The sequence below is a fragment of the Lichenostomus cassidix genome, chromosome 2 (assembly GCF_008360975.1).
Source record: "Lichenostomus cassidix isolate B80296 chromosome 2, HeHo_3.0, whole genome shotgun sequence".
Classification (NCBI taxonomy): Eukaryota; Metazoa; Chordata; class Aves; order Passeriformes; family Meliphagidae; genus Lichenostomus; species Lichenostomus cassidix.
Window position 1 is genome coordinate 68,982,557 of NC_139482.1, and position 19,968 is coordinate 69,002,524.

Here is a 19,968-nt window from a genome sequence, read left to right on the forward strand (position 1 = left end):
TTGGCTTCTAAAAACCCATTGTAAAATAAAATAAGCAGCATATGAAAGTGAGACAGATCTTCGGACACGCTCCCACTTTTGAATGTGAACAGTAATCAGGTGTGTAAGTGACCTTAAGCACCTCTGACACCAAGGTCTTCAGAAAACCCTGATGGGAACCCGAGCTACTCTGCCAGTCTCACTGGACACTCCAAAATGTGGTCCAAAGCACAATTTGATTTTTTTGAATGTCTGATCTCACGTAGAGAATGGGCTGTAGGTGGTGGAGACTGCTGGCAGGAGGGAACATTTAGCAGTTGTGACAAATGTGTCTTGGTGCTGCCTAAGCCTGGACTTCTGTCGTGGCTTTTGCCTGCTCCAGGCTCTCCCCCACCCCTGTGACTTCCCTTCAGAGGCTTTGCATTTTCCACCACATCTGCTGGAGTATTTGTATGGGACAGGCATGGGACAGGCAGAGATAAGAAAACAAGGGATAGTCCAAATGAGGGTGAGACAACAGAGAGAGATAACAAGGGGGAGGAGCAGGCCAAATGGCAGGCCAGGAGAAGGGGGAGGCAAGGGGATAAGAGGTGAGATAAAGAGAGACTTTCTGTGCGTGAATAAACATGAATAAGTGAAGAGGTGGCAGTAAGACCCCCCACTGTCAGGAAGGGAGAGAAGAATTACGGGCTGGAGAGTTGATTAAAACTACAAACTGTGTGAACTTGCTACATTTCCTTCTTGCCTGTGAAGCTACCCTAAGAGAACCTTCTAAAGAAAGAGTCTTGAGCTATTTCAGCATCTCTGCTCCCAGGCACTGCACAATGGGGCTGGCAAACAAGAACAATCAGCTGGCACCTCCTGAGCTCCCACAAACTTTGGGCTGGCCTTCTCAGCTCCCATACAGATAAATTGCTCTGCTTCGTACTAAGATGCAGCAGTGCACTTACGCACACTCTTAGCTACTGGTGTAGAAACTGTCCCTATTAACTATTCATGCCCTTGAAGTGAAGCACTTGCTTGGATGCCTGGCTGAATCAGGTAGGGTCTAATTAGGGAGGTAGACAGCCTTCTATCCTCATTCACCTCTCCCTCAGCCTTAATCCTCCAGTCACCTAAGTTTAATTTAAAAATCTGTTTTCAGGAGTTGAGCCCAGATCTGTCACATCCAAGATTGCCACTAATTGCTATGTGTCAACAGCATTTAGAAAAACAAGCAATGAATCAAAACCACCAACCCTTCTGCCTGGATGACAGCTTTATCTTTACACACCAGCTTTTCAATGGGGTTGCAATCTCTTTACCCACCCCAAATGGAAAATTGCATTGCCCAAAGTCAGTCAGAGATTTCTTCAGCCAGTCTGAACATTTCCAAAGAAAAACTACTCATCTTGTAAACGAACATGCGGTGCAACACCTCAGGGGCAAAAGCACTCCAACCTAGACCCCAGGAGGTAAGGACATCTTGTCAGATGGTTGTGGCATTAGGGGATGGGAAAGCAGACTCAGGGAGTCTCAGGAAGATCAGTGAAGATGTGAAGGTCACAGATGACACACGGCTGGTTTCAAAACCTCAGGAATGACAGCAGGGAAAGAGGTGGTGAAGGAAGAAGGGGAACAAAGCCAGCTGTAGAAGCTGCCAGAGAAATGTTTTGTTGGAGGCACAGCAGAGAAACAGCAGGATGATGCAAAGAAAAGCAACTGAGTAAAGCTCAGCATATGAGCAGTGGTGTCCAGAGGGATTCCTTTACTGGATGTGCTGGTCTAATGATGATGTAATAAGCTAATTATGAAGCAAAAAGTCAGAATTTGTGTGGGAGGGCTGGAGGGCCACATATTAGGTATCTGCTCCCTCTAGAAAGGCGGTAAGCTAGGTCTCCTGCTAAGAGTCTGTTAGGAGAATTAATCAAGACACAGAGCAAGACTGGACGTGAGCCTGCTGAAGCTTCTCTGGTTTGGTGGCATATTGAGAGGAAAACGTGATAGCAATAACGATCTTCCTGTCTGCTAAGGAAGAATTAAGATGAACAAAATCAGGGTAAGATAAAAAAAGTAGAAAGCTACCTGTGCGAGGACAGTTGCATCCCCTAGGAATGACAGCAGAACATATTGCCATCATCAGGCTCTCCCCCAGCTTTGCTGCAGCTTCATGGTATCACTCGACCTGTGCAGTCTGCCTGCTCTGCCATACATGTTTCAGAGGCAGAAACACAGTGATGCTATCTTTTTAAAAACCCTTTTTCACATGCTTGTTGAGAAATATTTGAAATATATTAAGTGTCTCTTACACACTATACAGAGACAAGTTACTACTAATCATTATTTTACTAGGCGGAATTTGACATGTATATTTTCAGAGATACCTCTGAAAGGCCTGATATGTAAGGCCTTAACTAAAATAAACAAACAAACAATCTACTGCAGGTATTATTAGCAGGAGGGACAAATAAAAGGAAGAGGATGGCAAAGCAATGCAGAGATAATGTTGAGTTTAAAGTATGGAACAATATAAACATTTTGGCTGAGACAGCTTGGAGGAGAATTAAGGATAACAGAGGCAGTAGTTTTCAGATGTTGACATACATTTTCAGAACAAGGAGGAAAGAAAACAGATAAGAGAAGACTGTCAGTTTTATGACAATTCACAACTTCTTTACCTGACTGCTAGTGAGGAAAATAGACAGGAAAATCATATGAAGATTATTCTTCCTTGAATGCTCCCATTTAATTTTCATGAGTATTAATAAAAGCCACATATTGACATTGATGAGCAAAAAGATCCTTGAGGAAGGGAAGCACGTGTTTCCTCACGCAGATATCTGAACAGTTTACAGTCCCAGGCAGCTCTGAACTTAAGAGTAGGAAATGAAGCTTGTATGAAAACTAAAGTGGAAGTGTGGGGCATTTAGGGGTTTGCGATCATGCTTTCATTAGACTCTAAATGCTCTTTAGGGCAGGAACACTTAGAGGAGTTCAGAAATGTTTTTGACTTTAAGAAAGCTGACTTTGGGAGAATGTGATATGCCCCAAGGAATTTTTACTGGAATCCTATGAAGCATGGGAAACACAGAGCTGAATTTTTAAAAAACATCTGAAGAGACTGAAATTTAAAGCCATCCTGCTTAATTCCAAGGAGGGAAAAGGGTAACTGAGGCGAAACGCAGTTAAGCAAAAATGCAAAATTTAGTATAAGCAACATACATACGACTTGAGAAATCATATATATATATATGATATATATATATATATATATACACACATATATGTATATATATTTCATTTATATCAGTGCTAGGAACAACTGGGAGAAAAATGCTTAATTGCTTAAGGTATGTAACAAAAGGAAGAAGTTAGCAAGTTAGCATGCCCTTTTTTCCTTTGAGGAAGAATAATAAGAGGCCAGATGACTACTTAAATACTAGCACCATGTTGTGACAGTTTCCAGTCTTGCTTAAAGGAAGGAAATTTGCATTGAGGATGTTTGTACATCCTCAGAGTTACAGCCATGCCAGCCCATAACAAATCTGATGCATGGATACAACCTGCAGTTCCTATGCTAGGCAAGCTGTAGGACAACTGCAGAAGCAGGTGAGAGGAAAGGGGAAGAATTCTCTGCAACACATGCAGAACATGAGATCTGGAGAACAAACAACATTTACATATGGTTGAACGGCTTCTTTTATTTTTTCCTTTCAAAAAGTAACATAAACTCCTAACTGAGAGATATATACATCTAAGTTCTGTCATAGTAGGACAGACCAGTGAGACCTGCAGTTAATCTCCCTTGTTGCACGAAAAGGCAACGGAATGAAGCAAGCTTCTATAAAACTGTTAGCTTAATATCTGCCATGCAAAAATAATAGAAGCACTTTCACTCAAACACCTTAATGGATAAAATTTAATTAGAAGCAATTAAATTGAATAAAATTTAATTAGTGCAGTTCTTGGCAGGGGGGAATTCATGCATACAAATGAACATTAATTGTCTGGCTGAAAGATAAGAAAACTAAAGACAGACCCTAACTCTGTAAAAATTACCCAGCTTCAGGGGTTGAGAGACTTGATGCCTATGACATTATGGGCTGCAGGGCTGCTTGTTTCCAACTCACTGAGGCAACTCATTGAATTTCAGTTTTAACTTTTGAAAGAAATTTAAAATTAATTTTGGTATTATTTATGTGAATACCAAATAGATTATTTAAATCCAAGTATAAACTAAGTTGCCTACCTACAACATGAACATGCTGACTGTAAGTAGAAAAGACTAGTGAGATAATTTCTGAAGCATCTACATTTCACAAGTGAGTAAACCACAGTGGAAATTGATCTTTACATGCCTAAAGCAGAAGGCAAATGTAAAGCATGACTTTTCTAACCGTGTGCTTAAAAAGTCTGCAAAATGCATGAAAGCATCTTTTGTAGTGTAGTAAGTTCAGTGTAAAAAACCCAAAATACTTGCCAGGAAGCTCCTGTGAAAACTGTTGATTTAAAAAAAAAGGCAGAAGTAAAAAATTTTCCCCAATCCAAGCAGGTTAGAGTCTCCAAAAACAATTGAAAAAGGGTCAGACAATATACTGATAGGAATTCAGTAAAAGCTGAAAGAAACGATACCGATAGGTTTGCATTTGGCAAGACGCAAGGAAGGAAGGAGAGAGACAGGCATTAGAAGCATTAGCAGGAACAATTCCCAAGGCCAGTAAATATCAAGGGGCCCCAAAGCAGTCAAAAGTAGAGTGAAGAGATTTAGAGCCAAGGCATTCAAAGGGTCTACTTGGTTTGACGAGAAGACTGTCTCACATTTCAAGGTTTCTTCTTCAGTACAGCTAAGCTTTTCAATGGGAGGCCTTGACCCCGGGGATCACTAACTGAAGAAAACAAATGTGTTTTCAAATGAATGTATTGGCACTGTCAGAACTGACTGTACACAAGATTAAATTATGTTTATTTTCAATTTCCAGAATACCATGTTAAATTTTAGAGAGACAGACAGACAGAAATGTTTCCAAATAAGACATGAGAATCTGAGCATCAGATTTTCTGTGTCAGCTGTAATTCCACAGCAGAATTCCTGTTAACTGATCTGGGTAAGCCTCCTCCCAAAATGTCAACCTGAGGCTTTCTTGCCTTCAGCAGTATTGGGACGAGTGGTAGGAGAGAACACGTGCCATCAGTCCATTTAAGTTATTTCATGGCTTTTCTTTGCTTTCTTATGATGGATTGGGTTTTGGTGTAGTATTTTGAATTGCACAAATGTGATTCCCTGAATGAAACAAACAGTAGGTTGCCTGCTTTTGACAAGGAATAGAAATCAAATTAGAATTAAAAAAAACCAAAGAAACCAAAAGGAAAGTGATTCTGGGTATTCATCCTAGATGATCTAAAAAGGAAACTGATTGCAGAAAAAGACTATCACATCTCTTCATAGAGGAGTTCCCTTACAGTTCCTCTGCATGCTACTTAAGACAAAGGTACTTGGTTTTGTGCTTCTACCTTGATCATGTTTGAGCAGCTTCACAGCCTTCCTGGGTTCCACAGGAACCAAATCAAGACTGCATTAAAAGCAAGGCAAAATGGGGGTACTGGAAGATAGAGATGGAACCCTTATTCAAGGGAAGGTGGCCTATGACAAATCAGGTAATTTCAGATAAACATCAGACATCTATTGTGGTTATACACTGTGCTGTTTCAAGCCTACACTCCACTCTGCATTTGAATAGCTCCCTATTCTCATGTATGGATTCACTAGAAATTACATGAGTATTCCTGAAGGGTGTGTGCTTATGCTCTACTCCAAAACAGTATATATAGTGAACTGAATTCAAAATCCAGAACTGTGCTCCCAAATGGACACTGATAAGGACAGAGAGGAAGGAGAACATGGGCACCACTATTTCAGCAGAAAATGTCTGAGCACATGAATAGGGTGAAACTACAGTGAGGACTTCCAAAGAGCTACATACTAGCCATGAATTTTGAGAAGTGAATATGTACTTGTTAGTAAGAGGTATGACAAAGCAGGAAAGTGGGTCTCACAAAGCACAGACTTGTTGGGTCAAGTGTCCTTTTCCTGTTTGGCAAGTCATTTTGTCTCTGTCCTCCTTATCATCCTGACACCTCACCACAGCACAGAATGACAGACAGCTCTTAATGACTTCCTAGCATTTGATTCCAATACAAGGGTCCAGCCCTTTCTAACGCAACATGAAAGTCTCTATTCCCCTCTGAATTTCAGTTTTAGGACCCATGCCCATTGCCACACATGCAAACCCCCACTCCCACCCTGAAATCTGTGTCAACAATACAAAGGTGCTCTTGTCACCGCCATGCTTGAATCAGACAGCTCTTCTGAAGGGACACACTGACAGATGATGCTGTGTCAGCAGCCAGTGGGGCTCCTATCACTTTCCCCAGGAGAGCAGAAATCCTCTCCTGGGTACTCCCACTCCCACATCGCACAACTGGGGCTACTGTTCCCTGTGTCCAGAAACCAGGCTTCACTCTGTACCATCTCTGTGCTTTGCCACCATCCTGCCTGACCTGGAAATACTGTTGGTTTTTTCCCTCTCCTAGAATTCTCATTAGGTGATTGGAGCACAGGGGTTAGTGAGTCAGTCCTGCCAGCAGCACGTGGTGGTTTAGCACCCCTGGTAGACTTCACTGAGGCATTCCTGGGGGTAAAGATGCGTTCTGCAAATGAGCATGTGCTGAGTGTGACCCTGTAAAGCACACAAGGAAACAAAGCACACAAGCACATCTAAACCAGGCATTTTGCAGCACCCACGGTTCCAAAGATGTAAGCTGAACAGGCAATACTCACTTTACCGAGTTACAAAGATCTGAGCTGGACAGGGGATACTCAGTGGATGGAGTTGAAACGCTACCGTGAAACACAGAAGGTGGTACTTTATAATCAAGCCCATCAGTGCCCACCTTCTTCTGCTTTCCCTACTGGCAGCTGGAGAAGAGATGACCATATTCCCATTCACAAATAGCTGTTTTACGCTTTTTCTTGTTTCCCATATGATGCTTTAGCCCCCCCAGCACCGCCTCTCCCACGCAGGGAGGGTGACCAAAGCGGAGCAGCGTCTCGGTGACAAGGTCACCCGCTCCTCCCGCCTGCTCCTTGCTCCTTCCCAGGTAGCTGGCTGTGAGGGGCCAACAAGCAGGCTAATTTAGAGCTCTAAAAGCTGGCAGCGGGAGTGCAATTAAGCCGTTTGCACAGACTGCTGGCCAAATGCAGCAATTTATTGGCTGAGTGATTGGATTATTCATTTGCAAAGTTAAGAGAGGGCATTTTCTTACCACTTCAGTTGGCCTGTAGTACTTGTGATTGATTGTCACATGAATCTTGCCAGTCTCTTTGCATCGTCCCACTTCATTTTCATTCTTCCCTTCCCACCTGTAAAGAAGATAAACATTTAATCAACCCATAATTACTTTAGTGCTCTGATCTTACCAACATTTGGCCTGCTTTCATTTACTTGAGGCTGGTGTCAATTCTCCCTGCAGGACAGTATAAACTCATTAGCTGTAGGAACAAAGGGAGAGTTTAGACTTGAATGGAGTAACAATGGCTTTTGAAGTCTCTTTGTTTTGGTTTTTTATTCAGTGGAAGGTCTAAAATACAGGACTTCCAAATGAAACACATAATGCTAAGGGAAAATAAAGTGCCCTGATTTCAGAATGTCTCATGTATCTGCAAATAAATATGACACTGAGGTTTTTAATTTGTGGATTGGTTCAAAGCTGTTTTCCTAAAATATTTTTAATTCTTGTATTTTGGCCAATACTTTCAGGAACTCTTTAATCTGTTAATTTTATAGACGTGAAGCTCTGTTTGAATAGCATTAAGCTGCATAATTTAATTTGTGCTTAACTAGAAAAAACAAAACAAAACCAGTTCTTGGGTTTTTGGTCCTACCTCGACATGGCACTCCACATCCATGCATGGTAAACACTACTTACTACCTGGGAGCTGAAAGCCAGCTACCTTTGTCCAAATTAGTTTCATATGCACTGAACAGCCTGCAATTTGCTGTAATTTACGTGATCTGGTTGTGCTGTGAACTATTTTCTTAGAGACTGTCCTGGTATCAGGAGCAGCAGAAGAGGAATGGTTTGGTGGGTGACTTGGCTCTGCCTTCAGGGAGGTCAGGCTGCAGCCTGGAAGCCTGGGGACAATGCTCCCACTCAAAAGAAAAGCTTCAGATGACACGTGTGGGAATGTCCATTGGTGCATCAAACATCTTCCACTGAATATACAAAATCCAGAGTTATGTTTAAAATTCTATCCTCTCTTTGCTTTTTGCTTTTAAGTATATACCTTGGGGTTCTGAACAAGTTTGGCATAAAAATATGATGATTAAATCTGCTAGCATTTTAATGCAAATTTTAAGTAAAATCTATATAAATTAAATCAGCCCTGTGATTTAGACTATTTAACCTCAGTCACCAGCAAGGAAAGAAAAGCACCCCTTGCCTCTCACAAATTTTCCTGGCAGCTCTTGGGATTTTGTCACAGATATGATTCCTCCTTGCTCCCCTGCCCCCTCAAGCTCCTAGAAGAATTTAATTCTTTGACAATCTCAGCCTTCATTTTTGAGTTTCTAGCCCTGAGGGCTAAGACAAAAAGTCTGAAAATGTGACCTCTGTGTACCCATGAAGGTTAAAACACTGAAAGGCAGAAGGAGATACGCATTATTGCAAGTTTTTAAATCTCACAAATTTTTAAGCACAACTCATGACTTTTGAATGACTAGCAAAGCCTGTAGGATGCTTGATACTGGGAACATTTCACATTGAAATAATTTCCTACAGATAACAGTGACAGTGAAGTCAGCTGTTAATGGGCATGCCATGATGCTAAATATGATTTATAATTTAAATTTTCTTTCTTTTTTTTTGCAATTGCTCTGTTGTAAGCCTGAACTGCAAAGTTTTCATTCAGAAGCCAAAACTAACATTAGTCCCTCCCTTTAAAGGGCAGAGGGTAAAAATGTGCAGGACTCAAATGAGCTTAATAGAAAACTAACCGTCACCAGTGAAACAACAGGAAGCGCTTAGATCAGGAGACGTCAGTTGTTGTTGGAGGTCACTGAGCAGAGAACCCCATTTAACACCCAACAGGCTCCAGAAGGTTCAGCCGAGCCAGTAAAGACTCACTTAATGTCGCTATCAAAGTTATACAACAATAGAAACAGCTTAAGAAGAAATCTCCACCCGTTTTGTTCAGCCCAGTAATGTGAAAAGTTCACAAGGGGACGAAAAAAAAAAAAAAAAAGAAGTACTTCTCATTGTGAACAAAGTAACATTTGATAGCTGCACTTCTAATTACTCCTGGCACCTCGATGCTCACAGCTGGGGATATCATACTGCTGATGAAAGGGACTGTGCGAGGGCCAGCCTGACACCAGGACCAACACATCCATTTTGCCAGCCCCTTCTCACTCCCTCAAACCCCAAAGAAACAGAAAAACCCACCAAAACCATCCTTAATTTAGAGTCAAATTGCAGTCAGAATTGTCAACTGGAAAATGTCATGCCAAATTAACCTGAAGAACGAGCATGGTGGAAGAGGCATGAGGAACCCTCATGTTGTGCTGTGCTTTCAAGCAGCTCCAGTCACAAAGACTGCCCAGCTTTCTGCTCTGCAGGGCAGATGCCCACGTAGGCAAGAAAACAGCCATGTGTAACTTGGGGGAAACACAAAGGATCCCTGGCTGAAGAAAGTTTGGTTCATCAGGACTGGGCTAAATTTATAGAGGATGGGGAGTGGATCCCCCAGCCCTAGCTGGTGTCCAAGCCCCGAGCTCCCATGCAGGCACCTGCTGGCCCAGTGTAGGCTTTGGCCAAAATGCTGATCCTCTCCTTGAGCCCCGACAGCAAGGCCACTGCCTTCCCCATGCTTTACCCACCCACTGAAGCAAGGGATGGGTTTGCTGTCACAGCTGATGGCATCAGCTGTGTGCCAGCATGTTCTGCACCTGGAGAAGGACGGGTGAGCCCATGGAACTGCTCCTGGCAAAGCAGGTGAGATGCCCTTTGCAGCTACACTTCCATGTCAAGTCTCCCTGTTGGAGATGGGTGCTTCGGTTGCTCAGGCTGAAAGTCACCTGTCAGCTCAGGCAGATTCCTCTGCTATCAATGACCTCACAATTTTCCATAAAACTAACATTCAAATGCATGAGCAAGTTTACTTGCTTGCCAAATTCTTCACCTCAAGAGCTTTTAAACTCTGGATTTACAGCCGGATGGACTGCATTTAATTTAAAGCTAATTCATATTTGGAGATTACTATTGTTACAATACTTATTATTAGTGTTGATGAATGCTTCATTCACTTTTTTATCTTTGGAGGTTCCAAATACTTTTCACTTCTGATAACTATTCAGTAAGAGAGCAAGCTTCAAGCAATGAAAACTCCCACAGGTATAGGGGATTTTATGATTTTATGAGGATGAAAAGCTGGGGTACCCACCTGGTGGGGTGTGAGGTGGGCAGGGAAGGAAACAAGAGAGCCAGGATAATTGAGGAGGGGGGTGGGAATAGCACTGCAATGGACCAAATGGTCTGAATGGCTGTAACTGAGAAGCAAACAAGGCAAAGTACATATATTTTTTAAGTGGTGAAGAAATCAAATAAAAATGAAATTTTTCACAGAAGTGCAGATAAACTGAACAAGTATATGCATTTCATCTCCTTGTTTGATCTTTACATGGAAACAGACCTGATAATATTAAAAAAAAATTCAAAACCACTAGTGACTACAGCTGCTCTGCTTCTTTAAGAGAAATAAAACTACCATGTACACCTTTAAAGTGAAATATCTGCCAATAGAAAATATTTTCACATTTGAAAATGAACAATAAATTAAATAAAAATAAAATTGTATGAAGATTTTTCTTTTCCTCCACAGGTAATATGGTATAACATTTGTGTAGATTTCTCAGATCTGTGGCCTGATTTCTGCTACACACAAAATTAAGCCAAAGCACTTCATTCTGTCCTGGCACTTTATAAACAGCAAAACTGACACCATATAACAGACCATTAATATCTTTTGCAAGTAATCTTTTGTAGGAAAATTTAAATATGACTCTTCATATGTTCCTTTGCCACCACCTCAACCACCAACCTTGCCAGCAGCACTGATCCATCAAAGCAATCACAGATACAGGGATTGCTAAACCATGACCTTGTGCTTAAATCAAAAGTATGCTACCATAAAGGAATGTATTCATTTTTTTATTTAAAAAGCTCTGATGAATCATGTCTTCAGTGTTTTTTTTCACTAGACAAACACAGTTAAAACAATGCTATAGTTGTTATAGTCCAAGCATTATCAAGCTCAGATTTAAAAAATTTAATTCTGACTCCCCATATTTCAAGATGATAAAAAAGAATACATGCTAGGCTCCCTATTTTTTGTTTCTTTTTTTTTTTTTTTTCTTCTTTCCAGTTCTTGGAAAGCTTTTGAAGTTCTATCCCTTTACTCCAATTTGTGAAAGTTGGTGCGGGGAATAAAATATTTTCTCAAAGAATATTAATACTTCTGTGAAAATCAAAGCATTATGGAAAGAAAAGTTTTAGTTCCAACTAAGTTCCATTAGTGTCAGCCACATACAAAATTATATTAATAATATCTTAAAGAGATGCTTTTACATTTTCAGAATGGATTGTTTTTTCTTTTAGAATGGCTTAAAAAATTCTATGTAAGTTATTGTTTCTTTAAGTGAAGCTTAGGAGAAAAACAAAGAAGTCCAGCTGACCTGAAATAAGGTATTTTTCCAAATTGCATTTGTGACAAATATTTTAATTTAATTTCAGGAATGGGAAATATGGAATTTCCCATGAAATGCTGTATTTCATTCTTACCCAGTCATTCTATAGGAGAAACCCTCATACCTCATATGTATATGATCAGATAATTAGATTGTTATAGTCTTCAAGCCTTAATTTCAATTCTGAACCAGTTATTGGCTCTGCCAATCTGCAGATAAAACTTTGTATGAGTAAGAAAGTAATGAAATGCTGCTCAGCTGGAAGAATTAATTCTCCAGTGGAGGTGGGTTAAATGCCCCCTTGAAATATATACACTGTTTTAAGAATGGTGACAAAACTGGTGCAGTCCTAAGTGAGGACCCTTGCTTGTGTTGGGTTCACCCAGACCAGCATTCTTCACTGACATGGTTGGGTTCCTTTGAACTACCTCACTTCCAAATGCCTTCAGCTGCTGTATGAGATTCTATTCCCTTCCTCTTCATCTGAAAGCTTCTCATTTTCTTTTCTCATTTAAATACAACACATTGCACTGGCCAGCCAGCAATTTTTGGTGGGCAAAAGCCAGATCTGGAAATAGCAGCTGTTTTGCTGATGACTGCTGATGGCTCCTCCTCCATGTCCCCACATGCTTCTCATTCTTACAGCAATCCTTCAAATCTCATGTGTTTCTGTAACCCAACCTTCCATTTTAAGATAAAAAGAAAAAAACAAACAAACAAAAAACCCCAACAAACAAACCAGAAAAACCCTTTTCCTTCAGTTCAATCTCAGTTCAACCTTCACTGTCACTGAAGAGGCCAGTGCTCCACTTCTGCTGGTAGTTCACCTCAGAAGACCTTGTACCTTATCTGCAAACTTCCCCCTTTTAGGCTGATCTTTTATAAGACCTACTTGCATGTTTGTTAAGATAAAATTTGTATGTGGAACCAAATTGCTAGAGTAAAATATTTATTTTTTTCTGTAATTCTGATCCTGGAAGCAATGAATATTTTTCTAACAAATGTGCATGCATTTTTATATTAATAAAAAACACAATAAATCTTCCTGCAGCTTGAACAGGTTTTTTTTTTTTCTCTTTCTATTTTTTTTTACTTTCCACATTTGCAGACAGCAGTCTTTGTAGCAGTCTGCAAAGAACTCTGAGCGCTGTAGTGGTTTCAGGCTATCTTTGCAATCCTGTCCTAATTTAATAAGATTAATGGCAGAAAATTAGCCAAGACAAGCGTTTGCCTGTTTCGTTTACCCTGCTGTAGTTCAAATTATAGGCGGGAAGTGTTTCCCCCAACTACTACTTAATTAGTAATAAGTAGAAGGGAAAGTAGAAGAAAAAAATAAATGTAATCCTTACAGGGGAAAAATATTTGTAGCTCTGAGGCTTTCCTGTTAGTACAAAGAACTGAATTTCAATGATTCAGAGGACTATATAAGTATAATTTGAAATCTCGCCCCTGAAAAGAAATGTAAGAGGAAAAAAGCCACACAAGGTTGATAAACTTCCATGAGCACTTCACAGTCCATTTCTGAGAGAGAATCAGTCTTATTGCAGCTGTACATTTCATTAGTTACAAAAATGTAGTAAAGTTTCTCTCTCTCTTATTTTGGCTAGAAGACATAGTCCTGACATGCGCTAATGACTGGCTAGGACAGAATATTATGTTATGTTCTTGGAAAGACTTTTTAGGCTGTCCTGGATTTTCAGCTGTACAAGTTAATGTGAATTTTTAGGAAGACAAAAACCCTAAAAAAATAAAAATTAGTATTTTTAGTTGGTTGATGAGGCAGCCTGTTCTCTACTGCAATATCATGATGTGACAGCTAAAATTTTACATTTGCAACTTTCCCTGACAAAGCACAAATCAGGGATGGTTAAAACCCCTGCACATATGTGCCCAGTGTTCTCAGATGTGGTATGAGCTCTGCCAACTTTTGTTTGCCATGACATCTATCCTGGACAATTACTCCATCATTTCATCAATTTTGAAAGGCAGATTGTACAACAGTACTGGGAAGCCGTGCCATCACTTATAGCAGTGGAAAAGCCTGCTGGAAATCTCCCAGATAAGTTTTTGAGCTTACAAAATTTTGTAATACCTGCAATTCTGCAAAACCCCCCGAGAAACCTCAAATAACTGAACCACAATTTGAGGAAGAGCAATAGGAAGAAAGCAGCCATCCTTATGGGAACTTGTTTAGCCATTGCACTCTGGTGGGTGCAGTGGTTCTTTGGTGCCCCATAAATTGTCAACAGATCGATGGGACTCACCAGTTGAGTGACCCCAATGGGGTCTCACAATGCTGAAAGGGAGGATTTTTCTGCCAAGCTACCCTGAAGAAGATATATTCAAACTGGAGCAGGTGGGGGTAGAAAGTCACTGGGGCTTTCAAGGAAAGTGAGAGGTTACCAGATGGCTGGACAAGGACTCTGTGTGTGTGTGTGTGCTGAAAAAGCATGAGTCAGGCTGACACCTGGAAAAAATATGGAGGTTCTTAAAAACTTTCCAAATCCTGAGAAATATTTGACGTGTAGTGCAATTTGAAAGATGAGCAATGGCTGCAGGATGAGCAGTGGATCTGTGGTAATATTATTCTCACCTTGGGAGCACGAGGAAAGAATGGCTGGTTGATCTGAGCAGGCTACATGCAAAATGTTCAGAATTACACCATTGTCAAAATGATCAGCAACAAAATTATCATTAGCACTTAAAATGTCATTTCATTCCCCATACTTATAGTTATTTTTATATCACCCATAAATGGCTTAAAAAATTAAAAATTTATTTCACAGGAAAGAAAAATTTCATGAGCCAGGGGGACTAGAAACCCAAGTCCCAATTTCTAAAGCAATTTATGTTCCTAAAAATCCATGTCACTAGGTGTCATGTGAGTTCTTATACAATTTTTGCAAATTACTTTTATTGATTAGTAACAAAAAAAAGGCAACTATGCCTTTGTACACACCAAATACCTGTCCTACCTCATCATTTGGAGTCATACTTTGAAGTTTTTCTGAGAGACCAGCTTGTGACTGATTGATTGAATCCAAATACTGACGGCATTAAATATCAACATAACTGATACACAGTACACCATATGGAGCCATATGTGAGCAAAACATTAAACAAACAGGACACAAAATTTTGAGTGTTAGGAACAACTAAATCTAAAGTAATCCTTTAATATCCCCACTATAACAGAAGCTAGTCATAAAAAGTACTTTCAATTTTATTTCTAGACTTGTATTTTCTTTAGGTTTTCTTCAGGGCTTAATTTGCTTTCTGGAAAACACATGCTGATTTTTCACTCTTGGGAAATGCTCAGACTTCTTAGACCAGCACCAAAGCAGGGAGCTCAGTTTTAAACTGAAGGATAAATTTAGTGACATCAAAAGAAACTGTGATGTGGGGAACAACTGCAAAAAAAAGACATTCAGCTAGGTAGTGACCTTTATGTATCAGTCTCTAGTTGTAAGTAATAAAAATTTTAAAACTTACGAAGTTGTTCACCAACACTGCCTCATCAAAGCAAGCATTGTTATTTTAGCAAAAAATATTAGACAGGGACAAAGTAGTTCTCAAAATCATTAGAATTTTTACTTCTACGGAGCAGTTGAATCTGCAGCATTTTCCTATCCATTCTTACTAGGGAGAATTAGCTTATAAACACAAGAAACAAAAGTATAAAAAGAGAAGAAAAGTTAAGAAAGACAAAGCAATTACCAGAGCTCCTGCTATCTCCCCTTTAGCTTCTCAAACCTCACTACTGTTAAGGACAATGTGTGATCACAGAGACATCTTGCAATCAAGAAATGCTAAAAATATGGAGAGAAACTTATTCCCCAAACTGAGCTTTTGGGTTAGAAATACTATTTATACGGTCTCTCTCTCCCTCATCAGAATTTTTTTTTCTGGAAGTTGATGCCAAAAATTGAAACCAGACTAAAAACTCATTGAGGAGAAAATGTTATTACCTCCCCAGCCACCCACTGGCTGTTCAAATAATATTGTATATATCTGTGCACTTCTGCATATTTATTGAATTTGTCAAGTTTTTGTTCCCAAGTAAAACTTATTGGCCCTGTCAAAAGTTCACCAGCTGCACAAGTGACTTTGATGGCCTGAGGAACAGCCCTGGCGCTAGCGTCATGGAAGAGCCTGTGGCTTTCCTCTCCCTTTTCCAGCTGAGATTGGTATGTTGATGCATGGGGCCCAGAGAAGATACAGAAGGAGGGAAATTGAAAAAATAATAAACAATAAAAATATAAATTACAGAAAGCGCTCACCAAGCCATCCTGGTTTTATTATATGGCCTTGAGAAGGAATTTTGTATTTTCAATCAAACTATGTGGAATATGCATTGTAAACATTCTGCACCCACTGCTCAACATTTCTATGGCTTAGGAGGAGAAGAGCTAATAGGAATGTAGAGCAGTTTGCTACATGAGCCTTGTAGTGTGGCTGATGGGCTGTCACCTGGAAAGAACAGGGTTGGCAGGTGTCACCTCCTCAGATCTCAGGGGATGGGAGCAGGACTGTGGGGACATGGGGCACAAAATAGAGAACTGGCCAGAAAAGTCCCTTTTGCAGGAAGGTGATGATCAGCACCCAGGTCCTAACATCTTTGGAGGGACTTCTCTGCCCCAAGACAGGAAGTGAATGGGAGAACAGAGAATGGAGATTTTGATTAAAAAATTACGACTAACCCATCTACCTTTTAAACTTGTGATCTGAAGGGTAACACTAGGCATATCTGCTGTGGCAGTCACTCATGCCTGGAAGGTCTCCCATGTTCCAAGTAGAAAGTAAAGGGGAAAAAAAAAGAATAACGGAGACAAACAATACACTGTTTTGTCACAGCAAATGTGAGAGGCTAGAAATGCTCAACCTGTGGCTACTCTCTCATCCTCATACTTACACAATGGTTTTCCCAATGTGCTTAAATGACTTCTCCACAAATTCTCGGACACTATGGACCTCCCCAGTGGCTATGACAAAGTCCTCAGGCTCATCCGTTTGCAACATCAACCACATGGCCTGCAGAAAGATAAACAAAGTCAGATTCAGTGCACATGTAAGTGGCCTCTTTGGTACACAATATTGTATTACTGCATTTTTGATTTGGAAATAACTACACGTACACACACATACCCCAAGCTGGGGAAATTAGCACTTTCTTTACACGGTGGCTATTAACCTGTTCAGTGCAACTCTGAAAAGGGTTCAATTATTTCTTATTACAGAAAACAATGCCGTATTTGACTTTCAATTTGTTTCACAGCAGGAGTTTCTGCAGGGGAGACTTTAATATGTTTACTTTCAAACACTGAGGCTTGGTTTAGTGCTCAAGATCATGGATTCACTTGTTTAAAGCACTGCATGAATTGACATTGATAGGGGGAAAAGAGCAAAATTTTGTAATGTTTCAGTCCAGAGAGCTGTTGACTGTCTGCTACAGAATATTGTCAAACACACGGAAGCATGAAATTTGGATCCTTTTGGCTCTTTCTTCTGTCACATTTGTTTTGCCTAGACTGAGATTTTAATTACGAGTATTTTAAAAGGTAACTAAGAATGTCAACAGAGTATTTAACCAAGTTAATCTGGTTTCCCTGCTGAATATGTTCTGAATGTTACATACTAAAGCACTGTAGAAGAAATGTTTTCTTTTGACACAGGAACAGAGAAAACACCGGTAGAAAAGCAAGGCAACCATTAACATCACTTTCAGAGGACTGTTCATGCAGCAAGAGGCTCACAGTATTTTTTGAAGCAAAACTTCGTTGGATTGTCAACATATTTGCATTTCACAGGAGCAGCTTTTAATTCCCACAGCAATGTCTTTCCCAGAGTCCTCTCCCACAAACAAGTAATGATGGGTGGGCACCATCTCAGAGGGCTGGTCAGCTAAGTCAGCATGAAAACTGGAAAGCAGATGGAAAAGCGGTGCTCAAAGACACGTGTGACTTGTTTGAGATATCACAGCAGGTATGTTTCAGTTTTCTGATGTGCAAGGCACTGCTCCAGTGACTGGACTGTTTGACGCCATAGGAGCTGTAGGCGGACAGAGTAATTATTACTTTAGATCAATCAAAATGATGCAAACGCTTCATTTCCTTTGGAGCGGAAAAGGGAATACCTGTATGGCATGATCCTCATTTAATAAATAACCAGAAAAGGGAAACAAAATAATTCAACTCTCTATCCATATGGTAAAAAGGACTGTCATCCTCTCACACTGTAATCCACAATGCTATTTGCATTGACCTCTTCACATCGACTGTAAAGAAAACAACTTTAGTAGGTCCCTTGATGGTAGTGGATACTCTGCAAATCAGATTAATAAAAGCTTTGGGATGGCTCAGTTTTTCTTGGTAAATACCATCTGAAATATTCAATTTTTCCCCTCTATTCTCACTAAATCAGTGTCCTGCATAGCAAGGCAATACATTCCACTTAAATGGTTCTATTTGCAAGCCATTTTTCTTTACAGTTATTATTTTATGCATCTTCCAAAGTTTTGACAAGATTTTATTAACATGTTCCTTTTGAACCTTTTTATTTCTTGAACATGCATGGAAAGCTGGGTTTTGGGCAACTGCTGTGTTAGTCCTCGACATAAATTATAAACTGTGCTTTAGGGAGATGACCTGCTGGGCAAGACAATGGCAGCAACTTTATTTTTCCTTTCCAGGACTGAACATCCTAGCCAGTGACGCAGAAATACCCAACTGGCTGATGAAACTCATCTTGTGGGGAGGAGATGTCTTAACTTGTATCTCCCATTTGAGCTTTTTTGGAACACTGGGGTTTCCCTGCTGATTTGAGAGGTCACCATAAATCACTAACTCCTGTTTCTTCATGACTGGACAAGCCTGCAAGATTCACAGTAGCAGCAGCTGCACAGAAAGGTAACAGGAATATCTAAAATAAGTGGTTGATAGTTTTGGTTCTGCCAGCCTAGCCCCAGATTTCACAGACCTTCAGCTTTCCTTAAGCAGTCCAGCTGAAAACAACACACTTCCTCAGAGGAGAGGGCACTATTTGAGCAAATAAGGATTTCCGAAGTTAGACAGTCAGTCAGGGGCGGAATATACACTGACTGCTTCTGACTCTAGTGGATGTTTACTGTACATAATAAACTCTTTTTCTTGCCTTGACACTGTAGTGTCAGTTAAAATGGAGAGAGATGCAACAACAAAACCTCATTTATTGGTAAAAATGATCCCTTACCCAAAAATGCTCTATTGGTTGCCCAAATATGCAATATTAGCATAAGCACCTGCTATTTCTTAAGAGCTTTGGTAAAGTTAATATGTCTAAGCAGAAGCAGGATCAGACTTCCAACAATTTTTTGCCACCAATCCACTTTTAAACACCTCAGTATTTTAATTCCTTTGACACAGTTTTAGTGTGGGCACTTATGCCCAGACATTCAACAATCCAGCGAGTATTAAAAATATTTACGCATTACTTTTCATATTAATATAAAATAGAGTTGAAAGTTTCTCTTTCCTCTAAAACATACCCCACATTGAAGGAGACAGCTGCAAAATACTAACAAAAAACCAGCCTTTGACAGTGAATCCAACCAGGTTTTATGCATTCGGATGTATCAACTCTTGTCTACCATTTCAAAAAGCAAGCGATCACTGACTTAGCAATGCAGTAAATTTCAACAGGATCAACTTAAAAATGATCAAACAATGCAGATAGAGTTGCTAAAAGCAATTTTTGCTTCAAATCCTACCAGGAAAGAATGTTTAGATTAATGGTTACTTGAGAATCTATCACTGCTGGTTCTTTTATTTTTTCTGGCATTCACAATTGTTGGCACTTACAGTTACCTCAATCCAATCAGGTATGAAAAAAATTAACATGCTAAAAATTACAAAGTAAGTGATAGCTCTGTTTTGCTTTGAGGAAGGCGACAAAATGCTGTTGCTTTGAATTGGTCTGCACGAACAGTCTGAAAAAAAATGCTAAGGCAAGCCAGAAGAGAGAAAAAACTTTGAACAAGTTCCACAGTCAAAACTATATTTCCTCAGGTGCAGTCCATGACAACCAATAAGACATCCATGTACAGGCAGTAGCTATATCCTTTCCCTACATCAAGTGCCAGGAATGTGATTCTCCTCACATCAGACTAATAAAGGTCCTTGACCTATGAATTTCTAGGCATTTCCTTTAATAATTCATATTGTACCAGACTCCA

At 40.0% G+C, this 19,968-nt stretch overlaps 1 protein-coding gene across 1 annotated transcript in view; it reads right to left on the reverse strand.

Moving 5' to 3' along the window:
- Positions 1-19,968, reverse strand: part of GMDS (GDP-mannose 4,6-dehydratase) — a 408,259-nt gene that overhangs the window by 66,394 nt on the left and 321,897 nt on the right. The window contains exons 8-9 of the mRNA XM_085052052.1: positions 16,672-16,790; positions 7,282-7,378 (exon numbers count right to left, since the gene is read on the reverse strand). Coding sequence (XP_084908178.1) covers positions 7,282-7,378; positions 16,672-16,790 — 216 coding nt within the window. The remainder of the gene's footprint in view (positions 1-7,281; positions 7,379-16,671; positions 16,791-19,968) is intronic.